Below are 21,742 nucleotides of genomic sequence, written 5' to 3' on the forward strand. Positions count from 1 at the left end.
TGCTTATCAAAGTGTGCATCTTCTGTTGAGTAGGGTTTCTAGTTTTAGGCAGTTTAATCAATCTCTATTAAATACATTATCTGAAAAAATGGAGTTAGTAAGGCACAAGCAGTGGTAGAAAAGTTGGTAGGAAAAACTGATTCTGGTTCTGATGCTCGCTGATTTTGGGAGCTTTGAGAAATGTATGTGAGGATTGGGTTTTTAAAGGGAATGTTTAGACAATGCTTCTGAAATATTTGATATTTTTTTTTCTTTTCAAATGGAAGTAATTCTTGCTTCCTAAAGGTTGGTCTTCATTGAAGATGAGCAACAGAAACGAGCTTTGAACAGTATGTTAATGCATAATGCTTTGTCACTGAAGTAGAGGGGGTTTTTATTATAAAAATTTCCATATAGTCTGTTAATCTGGATTGTTTTATCAAAGACTGTCTGTATTTATAATCAATATCATTTAACTTGTGGTTAATAACGTAAGCTAGTAACTGAAGAAATTTTAAAAACCCTACTGCTATCTTTAATTTTTTTTTATTCATCCAGATGGGGCTATAAATAATTCCATTTGTCACAAAAACTGTCTTTCTAAAAATCATAGGTTTTGTTCAATAATAAGGTGATGTATGGCTCACATTAACCCAACTAATATGTTTTTTGGCTTTTTGCAGCTTTTGACCACTATTGAAACTTTTGCTTGTGTATAACTTACTAAAGCACTGAAAGCGTGCATTGCGTAACTGTGCTTTGATCAAGTCCAAGAAACGTGCCTTATGTCAAGCCAAGACAGGTTTTAAAATAATATGATTGTTACGAGCTTCAGTTGTGTAATAGAATGCCTTTGGCATGAGGTTTTCCTTCACCTAGAAAAAACATACTTTAGGGGGACAAATTTAATGTCTCATTTGTTAGTCCTAGATTAAAAAAGTACTGGTCCTGTGACAATATGAACCTACTGAGTTGCAGAGGGGATAGGTTCTTAGTGGTCAAAGTGCATGTGTGAATATTTGCAGAATTAGGAAATAGATGTACAGCACCGAACTATTACTGGGGCTGAACATGCAAGTGAAAAGGAATTAGAAACTAATGAGTTTGTATTGGGTTTAGATTTTTCGTTACTGTCATTGACAGTCTTTCCATTGTGAGCACTGACTGTAAAAATCCTAACCAAAATGTTAAAGTACAACTTAAAAATGTTCTGTTACAAAGTACATAAAATCTTTGTACAAAACTCAGATGCTTTACCTGAATTCTTGTATCTGATTTACATTCTTTTGATAAAACTTCATTAATAATAATGTCTAAATTTATACTGTTCCATTTTAATCTTCAGTCTTTTAATTCAGTACTAAAAATGGATCTGAAGTTTAAACTTGAATTTCACCATAATATACTGAAAAAAATATTCTTGTGTTAGAATGTACATAACCAACACAGGCTTTTCTCAAGACCTGACATACTGGAAGGAGGACAGATTATGAAAGCAGAGTGAAAACTGCTCTTCCCACGAAAGCCCAGCATTGTATTTAAAGGTTAATAAATTTCCAAGAGATCTAAGCAGATAGATTTTTGCCTGCTTACCGGAGCAGTTATGCAGAAATATAACTCCTGATCCTTGTGCCTGTTCCTGTATCCAGTATAAAGTGAAAGACTAGCATGTAGTTAGCTATTTGATCCAAGGTGCTGCAGCTTAGCCTCAATGTGTCATCACAAGACCTCATTCAATATTCACTCTGAGGTGTCCTCGTTGGCACTTGCTTATGTAGGTGCAATTTAGAAAGAGCATCTCTTTAGTATTGGCATGCACAAAAAGTATCCCTAGCTGCATGCTGTCTGCTATCAGGTTCTTAAATGTAAAATTGATAGATACCAGGCTTTAAGGCTTTAAGTCTTGATTCTCCCAGTAAGTTTAAGCCTATGTGACAGACAGAATGAGTAGTCTCTCTGAAGTTAAGCAGGTGTTAGTTGCTTGCATATTTGGCCCTGTAGTATTTTCTTCACAGAAATAAGTATTTTTCATGGAGCTTGTAGTATCAAGAAAGATGCAGGTTTATAATGCTTCTTGGATTAGACTGTTCTTTCATTGCCTTCAGTAATGTTATGTTTGCTTTTATGATAGCAAATTTTAGATGAAAGCAAGCAACTACTGGAAATTGTTACTGTTTCGTAGGGATAGTAGTTTCATGTTTGGATAAAAATAGCTCTGTCTTCAATAACTTTGCACAGCATTATTTTTCCTTTGCCTTAAAATATGGAAGAAACACTATATGAGTGGCCCTACATTACAAAATTAAAAACCAAAAATTCTTGGTTCTCTTATAGCCTTAAACTCTTTTATTTTAAGGCACCCCAAAGAAGAGTAGCCCTTCAGACACAAGGCACTTTCCTTGGTTTGGTTTCTTTTCTTTCCCTTTTTCTTTCTTTTTTTTTTTTTTTTTTTTCTAGTTAAGTTTGCTTTTGTTGTCGTGTTTTGTCCTCTTTGTTTTACGTTGTGGGTTGCTAGGACCTGGATAAGACCCAGGACGACTTATTGAAACACCAGGCTAGCATTAGTGAGCTCAAGCGCAATTTCATGGAATCCACACCTGAACCACGCCCAAATGAGTGGGAAAAGCGGCGTATCACACCTCTGTCCCTACAGACACAAGGGGTATGTCACTGCAGACACTTGTCTGCATGCGTTTCCATACAGTCCTGTATGTAATACAGTAAATACAGTTTGTCCTTTACATTAACACTTTCTTTGGCTAATGTAGTATTTGTTGATACTAAGTATACATTAACTTTTCACCTTTTAACATTAGACCTGACTTTAAATGATGTGTGGAATTTTATTCTTCAACAAGAAAACTGAATTAGAATCATTAGAAAAAAATGGAGGTGATGGCAGTATTTTCCTGTGTGTTAAGGACAGCTTAAATTTCACTCTTGATTTACACAGATTGATGAAAATAGCTTTTCAGTGACAGCAGAACATGTCCCTCCTTTCCCCTCTCTTTAACTCTTCACGGACAGCTTGTGCATACACACACAGCCTGTGCGCTGTTTCAGAATGACCTTACATGATCAGTTAATTTACAGTGTTGACCTCTTCAGGATGTATTTAATATAGTTACAATTTACTCAACTTAATCTCCAAAAGTCTGTAATGTGAATTTGACTACTTTTTCTGTATACCTCCTTCCTGACTGAACCTTAAAACAGCAGTTTGGAAAGCGATTTTCTACAAATACCATCCTGAATGCTTGTGGCAAAAAAGCTACCCAAATAAATTTCTCTTCCTGTTGTAAAAATTTTAGTTTTATGTGGAGGTATTTGCTACTTCTTTCATGGAGTAGAAGAGCAAATCAGTCTTCAAAAGCAATCAGTTTCTCTCCTATTGTTATCCTTTTCTTTCATCATTGTTCCTAACCTTCCCTCCTAAATGTATTCTTATCCTATCCCATTAAATTCTTAAGTGTTCTCTTCAGTCTCCAGAGAGGTGAACTTTTCAATTAAGTTTGCTTGATGCTACCAAATTATTTTTGTTAATAGGACATTATTTCAGCAAGATACTTAAGTAATCTGAACTGTGAATATGTGCATAGAGGTAATCTAGGCACTGACTGTATGGATCACTTCTTTAATGACTATTTTGTTAATTTATGGTTACTGCCAAGAAATGATTCCTCCAATTTCTGAGTAGTACCTGAATATTTCTACACATGGTTTTCAAATGTTGACAACACATTGTTCATTTAATAGCTATAAATATCTTTTTGGTTAAAAAAGACATTTATGGAAAAGTGTAACTTACTTTTTATTATGTGGTTGTGTGTATTTTCTGTGTTGATTTCTTTGTATTGAAGTTGAGGCCCCTCCAAGTTATTTTATCTCTGGGTTTGTTTTTGGTTTTTTCCTCATCTAGTATGTTTTGTCACTTTCAGATGGTTTGGGTTTATGTTTATGTATAGTATGTGTCTGTCTCATTGCTTGTTGATTTACACTGGTTTTATAAAATGAAAACCAAATAGAAAAAAGGAGACCACATTTTCCAAGTGAAAACGCTGCCTGGGAAGGAGAAGCAATGGACTACAATGCCATGGATTGCTGGAGCAAAACCAGAGGAAACCAATAAGGTGGCCGCCCTGAAACCTACTGCCTTTTTGCTGTATCTGCTGTGGGCTAGCTTGAGCACTTCTTTCTTTTTCTTTTTTTTTTCCCTGATGGAAATAACTTCTTTTAAGCCAGTACTGAAGTGAAAAGGTTGAGTTGTAAAGCAGGATCTGTGTGTGTGTATATATATATATACACACACATATATGAATGCCAGTAACGTTTTGCTTAAACGCCAAACTAGCTGTGAAGTTCTGAATGGCTATTATTTGAAAAGAAAACCAGATTTTCACCAGAAAATTACTGTATCTGATGTGACTAGGATGACATCTAAATATATTATTTCCAGTCTATATGGAAATAATTTTCTGCAGTTATTTGACACTTAACACAAGAACTTTTGCTCTACATGTATGCAATTATTATTCAAGTCCGTAATGGTGAAGAAGCAGCATAATTTCAATGGCAACCTGATTCTGAGTACCTCCATGCTTCTGTTCCTCAATTTTTATCCACCAAAAGAGAGGGGGTTTCTCCCCAGTAAGCTGGCTTAACATCTGTGCAGTGAAAAGCACTATATAACTAGAGGGACTGCTGGCACCGTGATAGTGATAATGGGTAGCAATTGTGATGTTGCTTTTTTACATTACTTTTGGACTATTTTCCACCACCTAGGAACTGGGGCATAAGTAGGTTAATGTGAAGCTATCAGTCCTATTTCAGTAACAGATGAAAATACAAGATTTGGGAAACAGTGTATTTCCATCCTGAATTATTTGTTGATGGATGTAGAGAAGTTTGTGTTCAAGTGTTTTGTTACCGCCAATTTATATACTTGCTGGTATTAATAGACTAACACATTGCTCAGTCCTGTTCCTGGACTGTATGTTTCCTTGCCTGTCTTTTAGGACAGTTGGACAAGCAAGGTACCACTGCTAATATTCTTTCTTTTCCTTCTTCCTTTGCTCCTGTGAAAATATTTGCAAATAAGTCATTTTCTGTGTTTGAAAAATGTTATTTTGGGTACATCTCATTTGTGCCACTATACTTCTGTGTCCCTCTACTCCTACAAATACACAGCATCTGTGACTTAATTATAATAGAAATTATGACACATTGCTATGTATGTCACAAATAACTATATGAAATGTTATGTTATGGATACCCACTGTTTGGTTTTGCTGGGTTTTTTTAATCCACACCCCAACCTCCTTTCTACTTGTAAATACAATTTCATGTTAATGTATGGGACTATGTACCAGTAGGGATTTGCCAGGAATTTAAACACCTTCACAGGTTGATACAGTGTTGTAACCACAGTAATTTGATGAAAAACACCAATTTTCTCTGTACATGTAATCGTTTTTACTAAATGCCTCCTCAGGGAACAGGGGTTGTATTATGAAACAAATTGTGTGATTGGAGTTTTCCTTTTAAAAGATTAGAAGACCTAAAAATTTGAAGGTGGTAAAAGGCAAAAAGATGTGCCAGTCTTTAATTATACACATATGTGAGGAGAGAGATGTGCACACAGTCTGACCACATACTACATAGTTTTTCACCCACTTTTTTCTTTTTTTACTGCTTTGAGTGGTTAGAAAACATGTGGTGCCAGAGTACAGTAGGAGTGTCATGAACATCTTTGCCTTTTGATGTAATCTATTAATAGATGAACATTTATTTGGTGCAATAAACTAGGGAAAGAGAGTGGGGGTGAGGAACACGTTTCCCTGGTGGATGCTGCATGAGGACAGATTTAATAACTTGCATCCATGTTAACCTTTCTTAGCCACCTTTGAAATATACTTTAGATTTATTGTAGGGGAAAAAAACTATAGGGGTTCTTTTCCTTTTCCTTCTGTGTTCTTCTGCATGCCATATGTGTTGTAGTATATGCACAGTAGCATGGTATAACTTGTAAGTCAGTTCAGATTCTACGTTGTTGCTTACACGGTGAGTCCACACAAACCACAGTCATCTGCATGGCACCTTGGCTTTCCTCTGGCATGTGCTTCTGCCATGATTCTCTGTAGCACCATTTTCTAAGACAGAAATGTACTGAATGTTGTCAAAATGTGTGTTATGTCCGTGTTATGTATTTGTTTCATTATTGGCTTTTTATGTTAACTGGTTTTACTTCTAACTTAATACCAGTGCTCGTGGAAGGAAAACTGGAATAATTTTAGCCTTTTCCAGAGGCTTGTACGCACATGAATTTTAAAAGTTTGCTTTACCATACAGATTTATAATACAGTAATACAGAAAATAGACCAGACTATGAACGTAATTTATGCTTTAAAGCAATGTGCCCTTTTATGTATGTCTGAATAAAACAAGTTGCCCGGTCAGATGGTCAAGGCTTTCTAAAAACAGGTTCTTTAATAGAAACTTATTTCCTTAGGTTATTTAAGCCTTTGAAAAACATATATATAACATATAAAGAAAACCTCGTTTCAGTGTTGTGGGTATGTATTGTTCAAAGCAAATGTATCTGACCGGTACCCTGAAGCTCTGAGCTGATCAGGCATTAGAAGGTGTTAAAAATGGATTGTTAAAAGGCATGGATCCCAATAGTAAATGCGGAATTACTGCCAAAGTAAACTGTTCCTTTGGAAAATCCACGGAAATGTTAATGTTTCAAACTTTTACAACGTGACATGCATGGTGGGGAGATGCAGTATGCATTGTACGACTGTGTGTGGTGCCCGCAGATGTTGTCCTGTCTGTCCTCATTTCACCCGGCGGCAGCCGGTGCCGAGCCCTGCACTTTGCCACGTTTTCTCCTGCCAGACCTCTCCTTTGTAGGCCGCTGCCTCTCCGTCCGTCACTGTTTAATTCTTTCCTTTCCCTTTTCTAACTCGTCTAGAGCCTAGAAGAGGAGATAACGTCCATTTTATTTAGTAAGGAGGGCTTTTGCGCGGGCACGAGAGGGCCCTTCGCCGCCGCCGCCAGCGTGTGGCCAGCAGAGGGCGCTGCGGGGGAAGAGACCGCCGCCTCGGCCGCGCCGCCGCCCCAGGTGCTGCCCCCGCCGCGCAACGGTACGGGCCGGGCGGGCTGCGTGGGCGCGGGGCTTAGGCTGCCATCCCCTCCGACCCCAGGCCTTAGAAATGCCTGAAAGGTGGCCTGAGGCTTGCTACCGGAGCCGGTAAGCTGGTTGCTTGTATCAGAGGGGAGCGCAGTCCGGCTAGAGAGCTCAGTTCTGTGTTTGCAGCGCCAAAGAAATATCAATTGGTGCTTGTTCAAGCATCACCAGGAATGCAGCCTTACACTCTATAGTGCTTTGCTCGGTAAACAGCAGTAAAAGCTAGGATTAAGTCACAGATGATGTGTGAATTTTTGTATTTGTATCATTTGAACTCAAATTTTGCTGCTAACTTCACTAAACCTACATTAGATAATGAAAACTACCCCATACATAATGTACTGTGGGCTTTCTGGAACATCCATCGCAGATCATTTTGTTACAGAACAAATACTAATATAACTGCTTTAATCTCATCGTTTGGGCTCCAGACTGGATCCTAATGGGATCATCTTGCTAATCATGTATTGCTGTTCTGACAACATACCACCCTGAACAGTCGTTGTCTTGTTATCTATTAAGTTTCATGAAGTAACTGACCAAAGACAAACAACTAATAAAGTCTTTTTTTTTTTCTTTTGTATTATGATAATCTGATAGTAAAATGCTAAATAGGTTGGTTTGGGTTTTTTGGTCGTTTTTTTTTGTTTGTGGTTTTTTTTTGCTTTCCCTTAATATTTATTCTTAATTCCTGGTTTAACTGAGAGAAATAACTGCTGCAGTAGCATCACTGGCCAGTGCATTCATACTTTTATTTTCAGTCTTTCGTAATTAAATTCTTATCCCAATTAATAATGTCCATAATTCTTACTTACTTTTGAATGGAATTTTTCAATGAAGTAGAAGGAAATGAGCATAGTTCTTTGTGCATCTTGCAGTGAATGTACAGTACCTGTCTAGCGTGATGTACATAGATTCTTAAAAGCTTGTTTGGAGGGTGTTGCGATGTTGAAAAGGGTTATGCATTGATTTGTATCCTCTGATTGCTTTTTGTTTCACAGAGACATGCTTCCAGAGCAGAAGGGCCTTGTACTGGAGTCAGCGATGCTGCTAAGGTTCTACTGATTTTTTCCATAGTTAAATTCGGCTCTAACTCTTCCAATCCATCTTCATTCTTCTTTCCTTCCTTTTTCAGTTAACCATCACAACCATCTTTTGTCTCTACATGACATGAGCCAGCCATCAGCTAATTTTGTTTCCATCATTTTATTTTATTCATATACTCTACTTTTTTTTTCCTCATCCATGTTTTTGTGCAGAGTTCACATGAGACTCTGAACATAGTGGAGGAGAAGAAGCAGGCAGAGGTTGAGATAGAAGACACACTAGTCGTAGACGAAACCAACAAAGGGAAAATGCAAGTTGCCACTGATGCTGGGGAAACATGTAAGGTGGAGCATCTCTCAAAAAAGGACTCTTCATCATTGCCATCAGATAGTAGCAGCAGCAGCAGTAGTAGTGAGAGTGAGGATGAAGAGGTGGGAGAATACCAGCCACATCACAGGGCAATTGAGGAAGTCATCAGGGAAGAACAGGAAGAAGAAGATGACATGAAAAGGAAAGAACATGAAGAAAAAACACAGCGTGTGGAAGCCATACCAGAAGGCAGTAAACTAAAAGTACCAGTTGAGCACACACAAGTTACAGCTGAAAATTTGGTCCAGGAAAATGCAGTTACCATAGCTACAGAAGAGAAGAATTTGTCAGAGGAAATTAAGCAAGATTTAGGTGAAGAAAAAGAGGAAGAACAGCTCAAACTCAATGGAGATGTGTCTCATGTTGACATTGATGTTGCACCACAAATAATTTGTTGTTCTGAGGTAAATGGTAGAACAGTTTGACAACTAGATTAAGCAGAGATATTTCATGGGGTGAAAATATACCCGCCTTTCTTCTTCTCCTATTCCTCCAGCTCTTCAGGCACCACCAAGATTCAGATCATTTGGAAGGGGAAACCATTGATGAGCAGTGAAATTCTGTCTCCTTCTGTTATGGTTTCTGACTTTTTGCTAGAGCTGAGTGAGAATCACCAGTAAGGCAAACCTTCCGAAGACTGACATCGCCTTTTTGTCTCCCCCTTATTTTATATGCATATACATAATATATATTTATTATTTACATGTTTCCAGTGTTTTTAAGTCTTGTCTTGTCTATTTGTCAATTGTTTTTGACACGTCCATGACATGTAATTGTGATTGGAAAGCTATTGGCAATTTAAATTAGAAAACACCCATCACAAATTTTTGTTCCTTTTTTCCCCTTTATTACTCACTGCTTTTCTTGCCCCCCCCCCCCCCCCCCCCCCATTTTTTTTAATATAAATTTTATGGATTTCTAGACCAGAGTAAGTGTGGCTAGAAGTTGCATCAGTGAGAGCACTGCATTGTAAAGGGATGAGACATTTATCACAATCTTACTATGAAGTCTTTTAGTGAAAAAGCTATTTAGGGGAGCATGCTTGGGTTCCAGTCACAATCAGTTGTTTTAAGCCAAACAAGACTGAAGAGCTCATTACTAGGCAAACTTTATAAAGAAGCAGAAAGGGGCAAAAATGAAGCACAGGGATGCATCTCTTTGTAAAGTTGGCATGATCTGCAGAGTTTTTCAAAGGTTGGGTGGTTTTTTTCCTAGTTATATACCTGTTTGTTCTTGTAATGGTGGCATTTTGGTTTTAATTATTATTTGCACTTAAATCCAAACAAATTACCTTCTTTCTTTTGTTGTCTTTTGCATACACAGGTGTTCTGATTAATGATGTGAAAGAATTAGTTTATAAGACCTTTAGAAGTTGCAGACACCCACACTTCCTTAAAACATAGCTGGTTTGGAGGAAGGGAAGAAAGGCTGCTGTGTGTGCAAGTGTGCGTGAGGGAAAGAAAAGAATTTTTTTTTTCCTTGGATTTCCTCCATGTGCATCCAAAATCAGTGGGAGATAGCAACTGATGCATCTAGAAAAATGTCAAAAGGCTTTACTAGATTTTGGGTTTGAAGTGCTTAAATATATCGAAAATCTGCTCCAATAAGTTACAAGTTCACTGGTTTACAGGCCCCTGGTTAATTATTTTCTTTGTGATATTGGAGAGGATGCCACTGGCTAACTCTAAATGTTTTTTTTGAGGATTGTTGTCAAAAGAATCCATTGACTTCCAGAAATATTACATTGAATATATACTGTTTAACATCCAGTTGTCAAAGTCAATTTTCCATTCCGGAAGTACTACATAGTAAGACATTGAACTTTTATGCCATTTCCTTGGAATTTCTAGTCCATATTTGCAGTTTAATTGAGCAATGATAAGTATTTTCCCAGGTTAATTCTAATATGAAGCTTATCCATCTGAACTAGCTGTCAGCTTTGTGCAAACTAAGACTTTGGGGTTTTTTTTTTCCTTGCTATCAATTCTCTTTTACACATTTTCAATGCATGTGTTGCAGCTTGGTTTTAGCAGTTGCCTTCTGTGGTATGTACTGTTGGCTGAAATACACAACTTTGGCAAGGTTATCAGGAGGTTAAATTTTTGTACCATGTTATGTAGATACTAGAGGACTACTGTATTAGTCTTTATTTTAGTCTGGTTATTTATTGCATGCTTTTTGATTGGAGAGACAGTCAAATGGATATCTTACTGTTATGGTTTTCTTGAGCTTTTGGTTGCATTTTCTTGGTCCACTTTACAAACCTTCTTCTTTCAAATTGATTGGTTATTTCTTGCACCACAGCCTCCAGTAGTGAAAACAGAGATGGTAACCATTTCAGATGCCACACAGAGAACTGAAATCTCCACTAAAGAAGTTCCAATTGTTCAAACAGAAACTAAAACTATCACCTATGAATCTCCACAGGTACAGTGGCTGGGTTATTACGTTATTTGCAAGTTGATTTTATTCCATTTACTTGCAGATCAAAATAGATAATGTCCAAAAAATGCTTTTCAAAAACCTATACGTTATTCTAGCATCTAAGATGATACTTTGGCTATGAATTAGGTAAGTGAAATGTTTGTAGACAAAGCAGTATTACTTCTGAAGTTCTAAGTGTTTGGGTTTTTTATATAAGGACTTAGTTGCTGTCTGCAAAGGTATAACTCATTTTTTATTTTGGAAACTTGATTAAAATATCTCATTGCTCCTGAAAGGAACATGTAACTTTGATCATAAATTTTCCACAAGAATGAGCCATAACAATGGTCTTACATGACTTGGTAAACTTTGATGGTTTCTATTTAGATTTCAGTTCTAACTGAACTCAATAACGTGTTTAGTAAAGAAAAATGCTTTTCTTCTGTGAAAACAAAGCTTTTAAATGCCAAAATACAAAAATATTGTTATTTTTATTTCCTTACAGTTTGATGGCAGTGCTGGTGGCAATGCTGGTGTGCTGCTGAGTGCACAGACAATTACATCAGAGTCAATTTCTACTACCACAACTACACACATCACAAAGGTGAAATATAATAATGTCTCTCTCAAATAAAAACAAAACAAAACAAGCCCTCAGAATAGTCTGATATGAAGTTTCTCACATATCTGCTAATTTATTGAAGAAGACTTGACTTGAAATGGATTGGATTCATTTCGGGCATGTGTGAGAGTTAATCTTTCTGTACACAGATTTTGAACAGAGAAGTCCTAATGAATAAGCAGGAATGTATGGGATCAGGACAGGGAAAGGGAGAAAAATATGATTAGGTTTTTTAGTACTTCATATAGGTCTTATTTCTGTGTTTGACAAATGAGTATGTACCTAAATTTTTACAGTTTACATTCTGTCTTCAGTCAGTGATATCTTAGAGAATCTTTTCTGTTATTACATTACAGTTAATATAACTGATTTGTCTGAGGTCCACGGGAGCCCTGCTAATGGCATCAGTTATAAGCGTGAACTGAAGCAATGTTTACTCAACCTTTGTGTTGATGAACCTTGTGCTGCTAGGTTTAGAGCATATGAAAAATGTATCATACCACTAGATTACAAGCATATTTTGGAACTGAATTATTTGTTCTCCATTCCATACTTGAAAAGAAAAGGAAAAGTTGATGTTAACAGGACCTCACGCCTGTTTCACTCTCATGTAATGTTTCATGCCAGAGTATGTTAGAACTGCCGAAGTGTGATGATGATGGTTGTTGTTATTATTAATTTATGTAAATATTCATAAAATTTTAGATGTGCCCTAACAACACAGTTTTGAACTCTTGTCTTTGAACTCTTCACATAGTTTCCAAGAAAATGACAGAAAGCATTATTTAGGGTAAAGCAAAAGGGAAGAGCGAAGCGTAAGGTGTGAGCCTGAGATTTTTTTTTCCTCCCCAAGAAGTTTCACGTCATTGCAGAATGGAACAGTAATTCACTGTTCACTGGATATATATTCAATATATATATTCTAAAAATTAAAATACTTTTACGATTGAAAGTTGTTTTCACAGAATGACAGTGGAAGGATGATGTTGGAAAGTTGTCAGATGAAAGTCACACAAAATAAAGTTCAGAGTTTAAAGTCTGCATGCTTTGTTATACAGAGTAGTCAACAGGTCCTTTTCAGTTTCCTGTTCCCTTTTGGAATCATTAAGCAACCACCATTTTAGAAAAAAGTCTTTATTCAATAAATTGTGCTACCACAGCTGGGCAGGGGGTGGGGTGGATAGTGTACATTTACTTGTCAAGTTCAGATGTCAAATAGTGCTGCTTTTTAGAAGGAACCATTAAAGAAAATGGTTTCAGTCTTGTCTGCTACTAGAAAATTCTGGAATTACCATAATGCAGCAGATCCTTATATTTTCTTACTGACTGCTTATTGTCAATTCAAAAGACTCTGAATTTTCTAAACTTTCTATTTTACATCCCAAACTGTTCATTATTGATAAAGAGACCTGCCAAGATAGTTTGAATATTCTAGTGGTGTTCTTAGCAGAGTCATCTTGGATCTTTTCTTTTATGGTTAGTGTGTCTTCAGTAGAAGCTTATTCTTTTATCTTTTACAGGCTGATTAAAAAAAAAAAAAAGCATATAATGTTATTTCTGTGAGACTTTTTCTGTAAGCTGAACTGTTTTAATCATTACAGTAAGAAACGAAGAAACAAAGCAAAAAATTATTTCCATCAGCAGTTTGAAATATGTTGAAAATATCTCACTAATGCCTATGAACAACGGAACTGAAAACCAGATCATCTTTTTATTTAATGGCTTATAATTCTTCAGAGACTGAGAAGAGGCCCATGATGGATGGGCTGAAATCAAAGAAAAGCGTCCTGGAATGTCCTTGTTGTCAGATTTATATGTCGGAAGAAGCTGGAATTCCAGTTTGTCTGCATATCTAGATCTGTTCAAACTTGGGCTCCAGTAACAGAATGAATTCTCTATTGCTTGGTTTTACCAAGTTTAGCAATTGCTAGAATGTGACTAACTGCATAACTGAAAAATGCAAGGGTGATTTAGCACTGAGAATATTTACTACTAATGGCCACTCAGTCACAGAAATTTATGTGCTTCAGTGCAATAGAAATGAGTGCTTTCTGGCTATATGGAATAACTACAAGAATGTTTCTTCCCTTTTTTGTACCATCTCTAGATGGTAAAAGGTGGAGTATCAGAAACAAGAATTGAGAAGCGCATTGTCATTACTGGAGATGCAGATATTGACCATGATGAGGTATGTAAGCTGTTAATACCATGTGCTTTTTATAGTTCAGTGAGATCTAGGCAGTGTTTCAGAAACCTGAAATAAGAGAAACATAGAGAAGTCGAATAAGAGGACATAGAAGGACCCTGAGACTGTTAATTGTGGCAAAATTGTTAAGCAGTTGTGTTTTGTGAGTAAGGAGCATTTAGAATATAACTGAAAGAAAACCAGCATTTGTAACTTTGCAGCATAGATCATGTGAATGGATTTTTTATTATTTTTAAAGGGATTGCTTTTATTGGAAGACACAATTTATTTAGTGCCGCTTTTGCCATTTGGAAGGAAAAGCATTACTAAAATAATCTTATTTTGATACATTAATCTGGATAGATGGGAGTCTCTACTGTGTTGTCAGCAACATCGAATACAGCACTCATTTTGACTGAAAGCTTTGAAATACATTAAAGCATCAGCTGGTTAAATGTAAAAAATAGTTTTTTACTTGTATTTATTGAATTATGTATAACAGAAGTAATTGCTGATCTGCTGGAATCTTATGTAAGTACCTTTCACCTCTATCAATACCAAAGCAGTATTTTACGATGTCTCAGAAACTGAGGTTAAAGTCACTTCTATTTGCCCAATTAAGAAGGCTGAATTTAAGCAGTACATGGGAAAATAATTGAGAAATTGTAATGGTCTATTTTTTGCAGTGATGATTACACAATTTTTATTGTTTTTCATCTAAGAAACTACAGTAACAAAGTTGATCAACAGTCACTGGGTAATTCAAATAGAAAAGCCTACCTTCTACATAAAGTTGCATTGAATCTAATTCTAACTTTATAAAAGTTAGACAAATCAACATAACAAGATTTAATTTAACTTCTTAATTGTAATACACTGAGAGCTCTCGGGGAATTTAATCTCACATTTTGATTTACCTCCAGAAAGTGGCTCTTGACAACTTGAATCTCTTCTTGAAACTCATAATTAAATGACAGGGCTGTTCATCATCAGGAATGGCTCTTGTTTGCCTTGTCACACGTTCAGTGCACTTCTGACATCTGGAAAGGTCACACGATACTTTTAGTATACCAGACAATTCTCTAAGCCCTTCTTTGTTATAAGTGGGTAGTGAAGTAAAAAATGAAATTATAAAAAAGGAAGTACAAAATATTATTTCAATCACTGAAGTTTAAAGCAGCAGTGAGCAGCTTTTAAGAGATTTAAAGAAATCTCTACCACTTTTTCTTCAGTGGATGTGGAGCGCTTTAAATGCACAAACTATATGCTGGATGTTTATTCTTTTAGCTCTCTACATCACTAGAACAGTTTTGAACAGGAAAATAGTATTTTATTTTTGAGTTTCAGAATACAAATGCTTGTATTACTTGTAATTTAACAGTTAGAGACTTAAGGTTTTTCATCATTTATGGTTTGATTATAAACGCTAATTCTTAAATCTCAACAGCCACTTTCTTTTAAATCCTCATTTTACTACAGAGATTGCACTTGGCATATTGTAAAAGACGAACTAATAAAGAATTTTCAGGATTAATACATCAACAAACATCAGTATTGTACCAATGCACACTGTGTGTTCTTCTGTACCTATTTTCTTAATAGGATTTCAAACTCATTATCATATAATATATAAGGTGGCTAATGTTGGTGTTTCCAGTCTCTCTTCAGAGTTAGTTATTTCTTCTCCCACTTACCACTGGCTCGGGAAATTGTCAGTTTTCTAAATTAAGATAATCCTTTTTGTTGCATTATATTTTTTTGGCTCCTTATAGTATATTCAGGGTTTTTCAGTTCTGGTTGATATTAAGGTGAACACTGAGATTACTGTTGTCTCAGAATGCCTTCCAGTTTCTTCTATTTTTTTCTTGTGTTGGGTTCCAACAGTAAATAGCTCTGTGAAATAAGATTTAGATCACGGGAAGGAACAGAAGGTCCCAGGTGCTCTTTCTCCCGTTCTGCCTCAGAGGGTGCTCTTCTGTGGTTGACTGTAGAGTCTTGTGTAGAACAGAATAGAACAGAACATTTAAGTTGGAAGGGAGTTACAACAATCATCTAGTGCAACTGCCAGCTGTGTATATTGGTACGTCTCTTAAGAAGATAAAATTTCATAAAATGTGGAAGAGGGATTATGAGAAACTTAATAATACTTGCATTTACGCTTCCCTGAGTTAAGCTAGAGAAAGTTCTCTTAAACTAGTAAAAGGAGAAAATGGAGATTCTGGGGCTAAGGAAGAAATTTCTGTTACAACCTTCTTTCAGAGTTTCAGTACCATAATTATATGTTCCAAATTATCTTTGCATTTTACTCTGGAAACAGAAGGGAACTGTTATTTTTCTGAAGTCTTTTTTTTGTGAAGTCTTTATTTGCTAGATCTGTTGCAGAAGCTCAAACTTCTGCGATGTAAGAAAACTTACTGTATCCTGGAATGAGCTAGAAAAGTTACAGAATAACTTTATGGTTATTTGTTACTTCCTGGAAATTTAGGTTAATTTTTAGCATAGTGGATTCTTTCTTTTTTTTTGGTTGTTTTTTTGTGGTTTGGGGGTTGATTGGTTTTGGGTTTTTATTGGGTGTTTGGTTGTGGGTTTTTTTACCCCTGAGCCCTCTGAAGTTCAAGACTTTGAAGTTCTGAACAATTATAACCAAAATTTCCAATACTACTCTCTCATTCTCTTGACCCCACATGAATGTCCTTTTGCTGGTGTTGAGTTACATATTTCGAATACATTTGCAGGCCCTGGCACAGGCAATCAAAGAAGCCAAAGAACAGCACCCTGACATGTCTGTCACAAGAGTGGTGGTGCACAAAGAAACTGAACTTGCTGAGGAAGATGAAAAGTAAAATCAAAAATGCCCTGAAGCAAATACTTCAGGTAAGCTTATGTATATAATTAATGTAGGAAAATGAAGCATCAGTTTTCTGTTGCATACTGTAATAAAAGGCTTGAAAAAATATGGAGTGTCTTTGATATGTACTGTCACAAAATGGTGAGTTGAAAGAGGTGCTAACAGTAGGCTGTTAGTGTAAGAATGCTTATCTTCAGTCCAATCTGACATTAATTTTAATTGCAAATTTTCCTGTATATGTCTCCCAGTTTTGTCACAGTGCTCTCTTGGCATTTCCTACCATGTTTGGTCAAGTTGTTTATATTGATGTGAGTTTGGGCATTTTCTGCAAAATGTGAAGAATGTGTCACATTTTTGTGTTTACATGTACAATTACAGTCCTTGCCTTAAATCTTGCTTGTTTTGTGGGAAGACTATGTGAAGTTCTCAGTAGCGAAAAGGGCACACTTGGGCATTTTAACTTAGTCAGCTAATTCTTGATCCTAAGCACAATGAAATAATTAACCTTTTATCATATTCCCAGGCAAGGAGGTAAATGCACTGCAAACTCAAGTTTTAAAGCCTCTTAGCAGTTGAAAGCGGTATTTGAAGGAATGTCAGTTTCAGGCCCTCATTTCTAGAAATAAAAAAACTAAAAACAAACACACACACACACACGCTTTACTTGATGTATTCAATAGATAGATCAGAATGAACACTGAATAAATTTGCTGTTGCACTGGTTATAGGCTTATGTCTTAAAGCTCAATAACTATTTGGATGTATAAAGCTTCAGATTTCTTTTGCTTGTCACACTGATTGATGTCATGAAACTGAAACTTCAGATTTTTCAAACTTGATGTTTTTTTTAACTGTAGATTCATATTGAAGGAAAAGGCTTCATTTGGAATGGTTAAATAACAATAGGAGAGATTAAAAAAATAGTTTAAAAAGCAATGTTTCAAGTCTTTGTTGGGAGACATCTTAGTTTCTGCTGATGAGTGTATTTGGCTAAAGAGCAGAGGTGCTACTGGCACATTTTGAGAGGGAGAACTGGTTTTAGTACAAATTTAAGCTTTTAATATGCATTTTGATCAATGTTAATGTAGGGGGAGAAAAGGTAAAAGAAACACATTGTCTATTTTTTAAAGAAATTAGAGTTGTCATGATTCTTATTTCCTTGGTTCAGTAATTTATACAATGGTGGTTGCAGCCCATGTAAAAAAGACTTCTAGGTCCTGTACAGGCATGCATTCCCTTAGTATCAATGAAGTTTTTTACCAAAGGTAAGATACCTGTCATAAATTTCATCCTGCAGCTTCAGGAGGCTTCTAGATATTATAGAATCATACAACCACAGAATGGTTTGGGTTGGAAGGGACCTTAAAGATCATCTAGTTCCAATACCCCTGCCATAGGCAGGGACACCTTCCACTAGACCAGGTTGCTCAAAGCCCCATCCAGCCTGGCCTGGAACACTGCCAGGGATGGGGCACCCACAGATGCTCTGGGAAACCCCTTCCAGTGCCTCACCAGCCTCACAGTGAAGAATTTCTTCCTAGTTATGTAAGTTTATAAATTACCTTTTAGCCAGTTTCCTCTGAAATTGCTGAGAAACTAATGCTGGAAGTCTTATATCACAGTGGAGCTAAGTTTGAGCTGCCCCCTGAAAAAGTCTTCAGTTTTGGTCAGATTGTGTGCTTGAAAGTGGAATGAATAACTTTTTCTTACAACTGTACAAACCAGGAAAACAACATGGATCAATTTTGGAAGTGCTAGGTCAACACTCACCTGGATATTAATAACTGATACTTTTTAAATTTATTTAACATGTAATGTTATAAACTGTAGAAATAACAAAGGGGAGATTGTTTACGAGGGTGGATTGAGGAAATGTAACGAAAATTAGGGACTCTGCACAAATCTCAGTGTGTTTTTTCACTGTACCTTTATTTCACTGTTCCATTGGATTTATTTTGTAGCTTTGTTGCTTAGTGACACTGAAAATGGGTATAGCATATATATGCTTCAGCTTTGTTTTTAAATCACATAAGAGGACATGGAATTCTACTGAATTGTGAGGTAGGGAAGTGTGGATGAGTCCTTACATCGCATAAACGCTCCAGAAGGGCTTGGAAAGATCCACATCTCTTTTGAGAGAGCTTTTGGTTTGTAGCAAGGAGAATGCCTGCGGTTTCGGTAATTTCTCTGGTCCCTTGGTACACAACAACATTAAACACGTACGCTCAAACCATCCTTCTCGTATTTTCAGCATTTACATAGCAGAATCTAGGGCAGAAAGATACACTGTGACAGCAGAACAGATCATTTTGATTTGCAAGGATTTGCTATTATAATATGCGCTACCATCACATTTTTCATTTATTATTAATCAGTATGAATTTAAAGGTCTTGGGAGCAGGGATTGCCTCTTCTGTTATATTTGTGCAGAGTGTGCCAGTTTCTTCATGCTACCTTAATCCAGAAAAATATCTTTCAAATTGATCTTCAACATAATCTATCCCATATATATAATTCCATCTTTCTTAAAGGGACTGTGTCATGGGAGGAAGAAACAATCTTAGCAGGTTTGCACCACATTTCTGTATTAGTGACCAGCTGTAAAGTTGATTCTGTTCCTTCATCAAATGTTTAACTATGTAAAGATTTTATTCAGAAAAAACAATCAAATAATTCTGCTGAGGGTGTTTTTTCTGAGAAATATGTACGTTGTGGAATGTTGTTTGCAATATATCGGAGTGTCAGATGTTATGTGAGTTTGCCGATTGCTTTATAGCTCTTGGTCTGAAATGCTTGTGAGAGAGTTAAAGAGGACTAACATGAAGACATTTCACCACGCTGCTCTTGTATTTGAGATCTGGTGACTTTGGTAATGCCTTATAGTTAAACGTGAAGGAAAAAGTTTAGCTGTCTATACACAGGCCACCTGAAGTGCCTTGAATATCTGTCTGCAGCTTGGACCATCAAAGGCAGGGATCCTCAAACTACAGCCTGCGGGCTGGATACGGCCCCCCAGCGTCCTCAATACGGCCCCTGGTATTTACAGACCCCCCCTGCCCCCCCCCCCTGCCGGGGGTTGGGGGGGGGAAAACCAAGGAGCCCCAGATGGCTGCCTGCCACTGCATCTGCGCGCCGGCCCCTGGTTAAACAGTTTGAGGACCCCTGATCAAGGCCGTGTGCCCTCCTGTATCAGCGAGGGGCAGGTGGGACTGCAGAAACAGCTCTAGGCAGCTGTGTCTGGGCAATGGATTCATGCCATGGATTTTGATTAGTTGTTTCTAAGGTGATGAAAGCTCTGCCCTGATGACTATGGTAGCATTGTTTTTGCAGACTTTTTTTTCTCTAAATTAAAGTGAGACACATTACACTCTGATTCTGAAGGATTAATTGAACAATTGAACTTATTTTTTTATTTATGCACTAGATTGTGGATTAAAATTTTCAGTAAACTGTGCAAGAGTTAACTTTTAAAATACCGTGATAATTTTGGGGAGGGAATAAATACACTAAAACAAGGAAAACACTGACAGAAACTGAATTACTATTTACCTTGTGATCGAAGGGGGCTTCAGTTAATGGAACATGTTTTTAGGAAATAACCTTCCCCCAAAATACCTATATGGAAAAAAAGACTTCTTGACTCTGGTGATGTGACAGTCACGTAGTATCCATTATGAAAGCTTATGTAATCTTCCCCCTCCTTTTTCTTCCAGAAGTAAAAATGATACTGACCGTGATCGTGACCATGAAGAACTGTAATCATTCCAAGTCATCACTACTTTACCGAATTCACCAAGACTAGCAATGATGACCAGATGTTCAAGACTTAAATGCCAATACCAAACTCCGTTTTAACATCTTTGGTCTATATTCCCTTACAATCTTTCTTGTTTATTTTTATAACCACTTCTTAACAATCTTAGATTTTTTTTTTTTTTTACATGAAGTTTTAGAGGGTGTGATCTTCTTTTGCACAAATACTTGTACTTCTGAAGCTGATTCTTAATTGTATGAAAGTGGACAAAAAAAGAAGTCTGGAAAGTATTGTTCACTGGAACTGGTGGTAATTGTGCAGAAAGGGAGATCTTTACTAATTTAGATATAGTTTTTTCAAAATATCTCAAGTGAAATCTCTTACAGGAGTAATTTACAGATTATTTTTTTCAGATTATTCAGGTAAATATATGGTATCACATAACAAAGATTTTTATAAATATACAACATTTCCTAAAATTTGAAAAAATATATTTCTTTGGATACATTTTATACTGATATCTCTGTAACTCTTTCTGTTCTAAGGGTCTCCTCTCTGTGGAGCAGAGATGGTGTAGCAGTCTATAGAGGAGAAGGAGTTGCAGACAGATTTCTTCTGACTGAGCACTGTGTTCTTTGTGCACTTTGGTGCCAATGCTCAACTTTTTGCAGACGTTTTGCTGTCTGCAGCATTCCAGATAAGGAAAGAAGGAAGAACAAAATGTCTTTCTCGTCTTCCAACAAGAGATGATCTAGGCAGCTTAAAACCTTAGTGCTTTTTTTCTTACTGTGTCCCAACTTCAACACTTCCATAATTTGAACACATGTAGGATGCTTGCTTTCTATTAAACCTCACTGTCTCCATGTTAAAACTGACTTTTCTGTTATTGAGAAGGTATATGTTTCAGATGCTTCATCTAATGGTTATCGCAGGTTTTTAGGATACTGAGTGAAAGTGTTCAGTGGACTCCATTCATGAAGTAATAAGACAGTACCATCATTTGAGACTGCCATTGAAAAAACCTGTTAATTATTTTGGATGTTATTTTTATTTTGTTCTCACGGGGGGGTTGTATGTTTGTGGGGTTTTTTTTGCTGTCAACTCTGTGTATAGTTAAAAAGCCAAATTAGATTTATAGCAGCTTGAAGTTGTATTAAGTGATATTTTGCTTTCTGTAATTCTGTTATAAAATAAAGTTGTTTATTCTCTGTATGACTTTTGGCACTCAGACATAAACTTGGAAGATACTTAAAGTGAGCAAATCACTTATGAGAAGTGCAGTTCTAGAGGCCACAGGACCTTGAAAAGCAGGGATTAATACAAGT

At 36.5% G+C, this 21,742-nt stretch overlaps 1 protein-coding gene and 1 long non-coding RNA gene across 17 annotated transcripts in view; one reads left to right on the forward strand and one right to left on the reverse strand.

The window, feature by feature from the left end:
* EPB41L2 (erythrocyte membrane protein band 4.1 like 2) overlaps window positions 1-21,629 on the forward strand; it is a 120,391-nt gene extending 98,762 nt beyond the window's left edge. For 3 of the 16 annotated variants that reach the window (XM_040597145.1, XM_040597148.1, XM_040597146.1), the window contains 9 exons: window positions 2,495-2,641; window positions 6,953-7,102; window positions 8,170-8,223; window positions 8,428-8,988; window positions 10,889-11,011; window positions 11,514-11,612; window positions 13,738-13,818; window positions 16,551-16,689; window positions 20,377-21,629. In XM_040597145.1, the coding sequence (XP_040453079.1) occupies window positions 2,495-2,641; window positions 6,953-7,102; window positions 8,170-8,223; window positions 8,428-8,988; window positions 10,889-11,011; window positions 11,514-11,612; window positions 13,738-13,818; window positions 16,551-16,658 (1,323 nt within the window). In that variant the 3' untranslated portion in view covers window positions 16,659-16,689; window positions 20,377-21,629. Of the gene's footprint in view, window positions 1-2,494; window positions 2,642-4,004; window positions 4,110-6,952; window positions 7,103-8,169; window positions 8,224-8,427; window positions 8,989-10,888; window positions 11,012-11,513; window positions 11,613-13,737; window positions 13,819-16,550; window positions 16,690-20,376 lie in introns of all 16 variants that reach the window. The other 13 variants (XM_040597163.1, XM_040597147.1, XM_040597157.1 and 10 more) reach the window with 13 other exon arrangements.
* LOC121089735 lies at window positions 13,851-19,704 on the reverse strand. Its single transcript, XR_005828332.1, has 2 exons — window positions 18,751-19,704; window positions 13,851-15,809 (listed from the first exon to the last, which is right to left on the reverse strand). It is a non-coding gene; the product is annotated as an uncharacterized LOC121089735 (long non-coding RNA).
* Window positions 21,630-21,742: the final 113 nt, after the last annotated feature.

This window comes from Falco naumanni, chromosome 6 (assembly GCF_017639655.2).
Source record: "Falco naumanni isolate bFalNau1 chromosome 6, bFalNau1.pat, whole genome shotgun sequence".
In the NCBI taxonomy this organism is placed as follows: Eukaryota; Metazoa; Chordata; class Aves; order Falconiformes; family Falconidae; genus Falco; species Falco naumanni.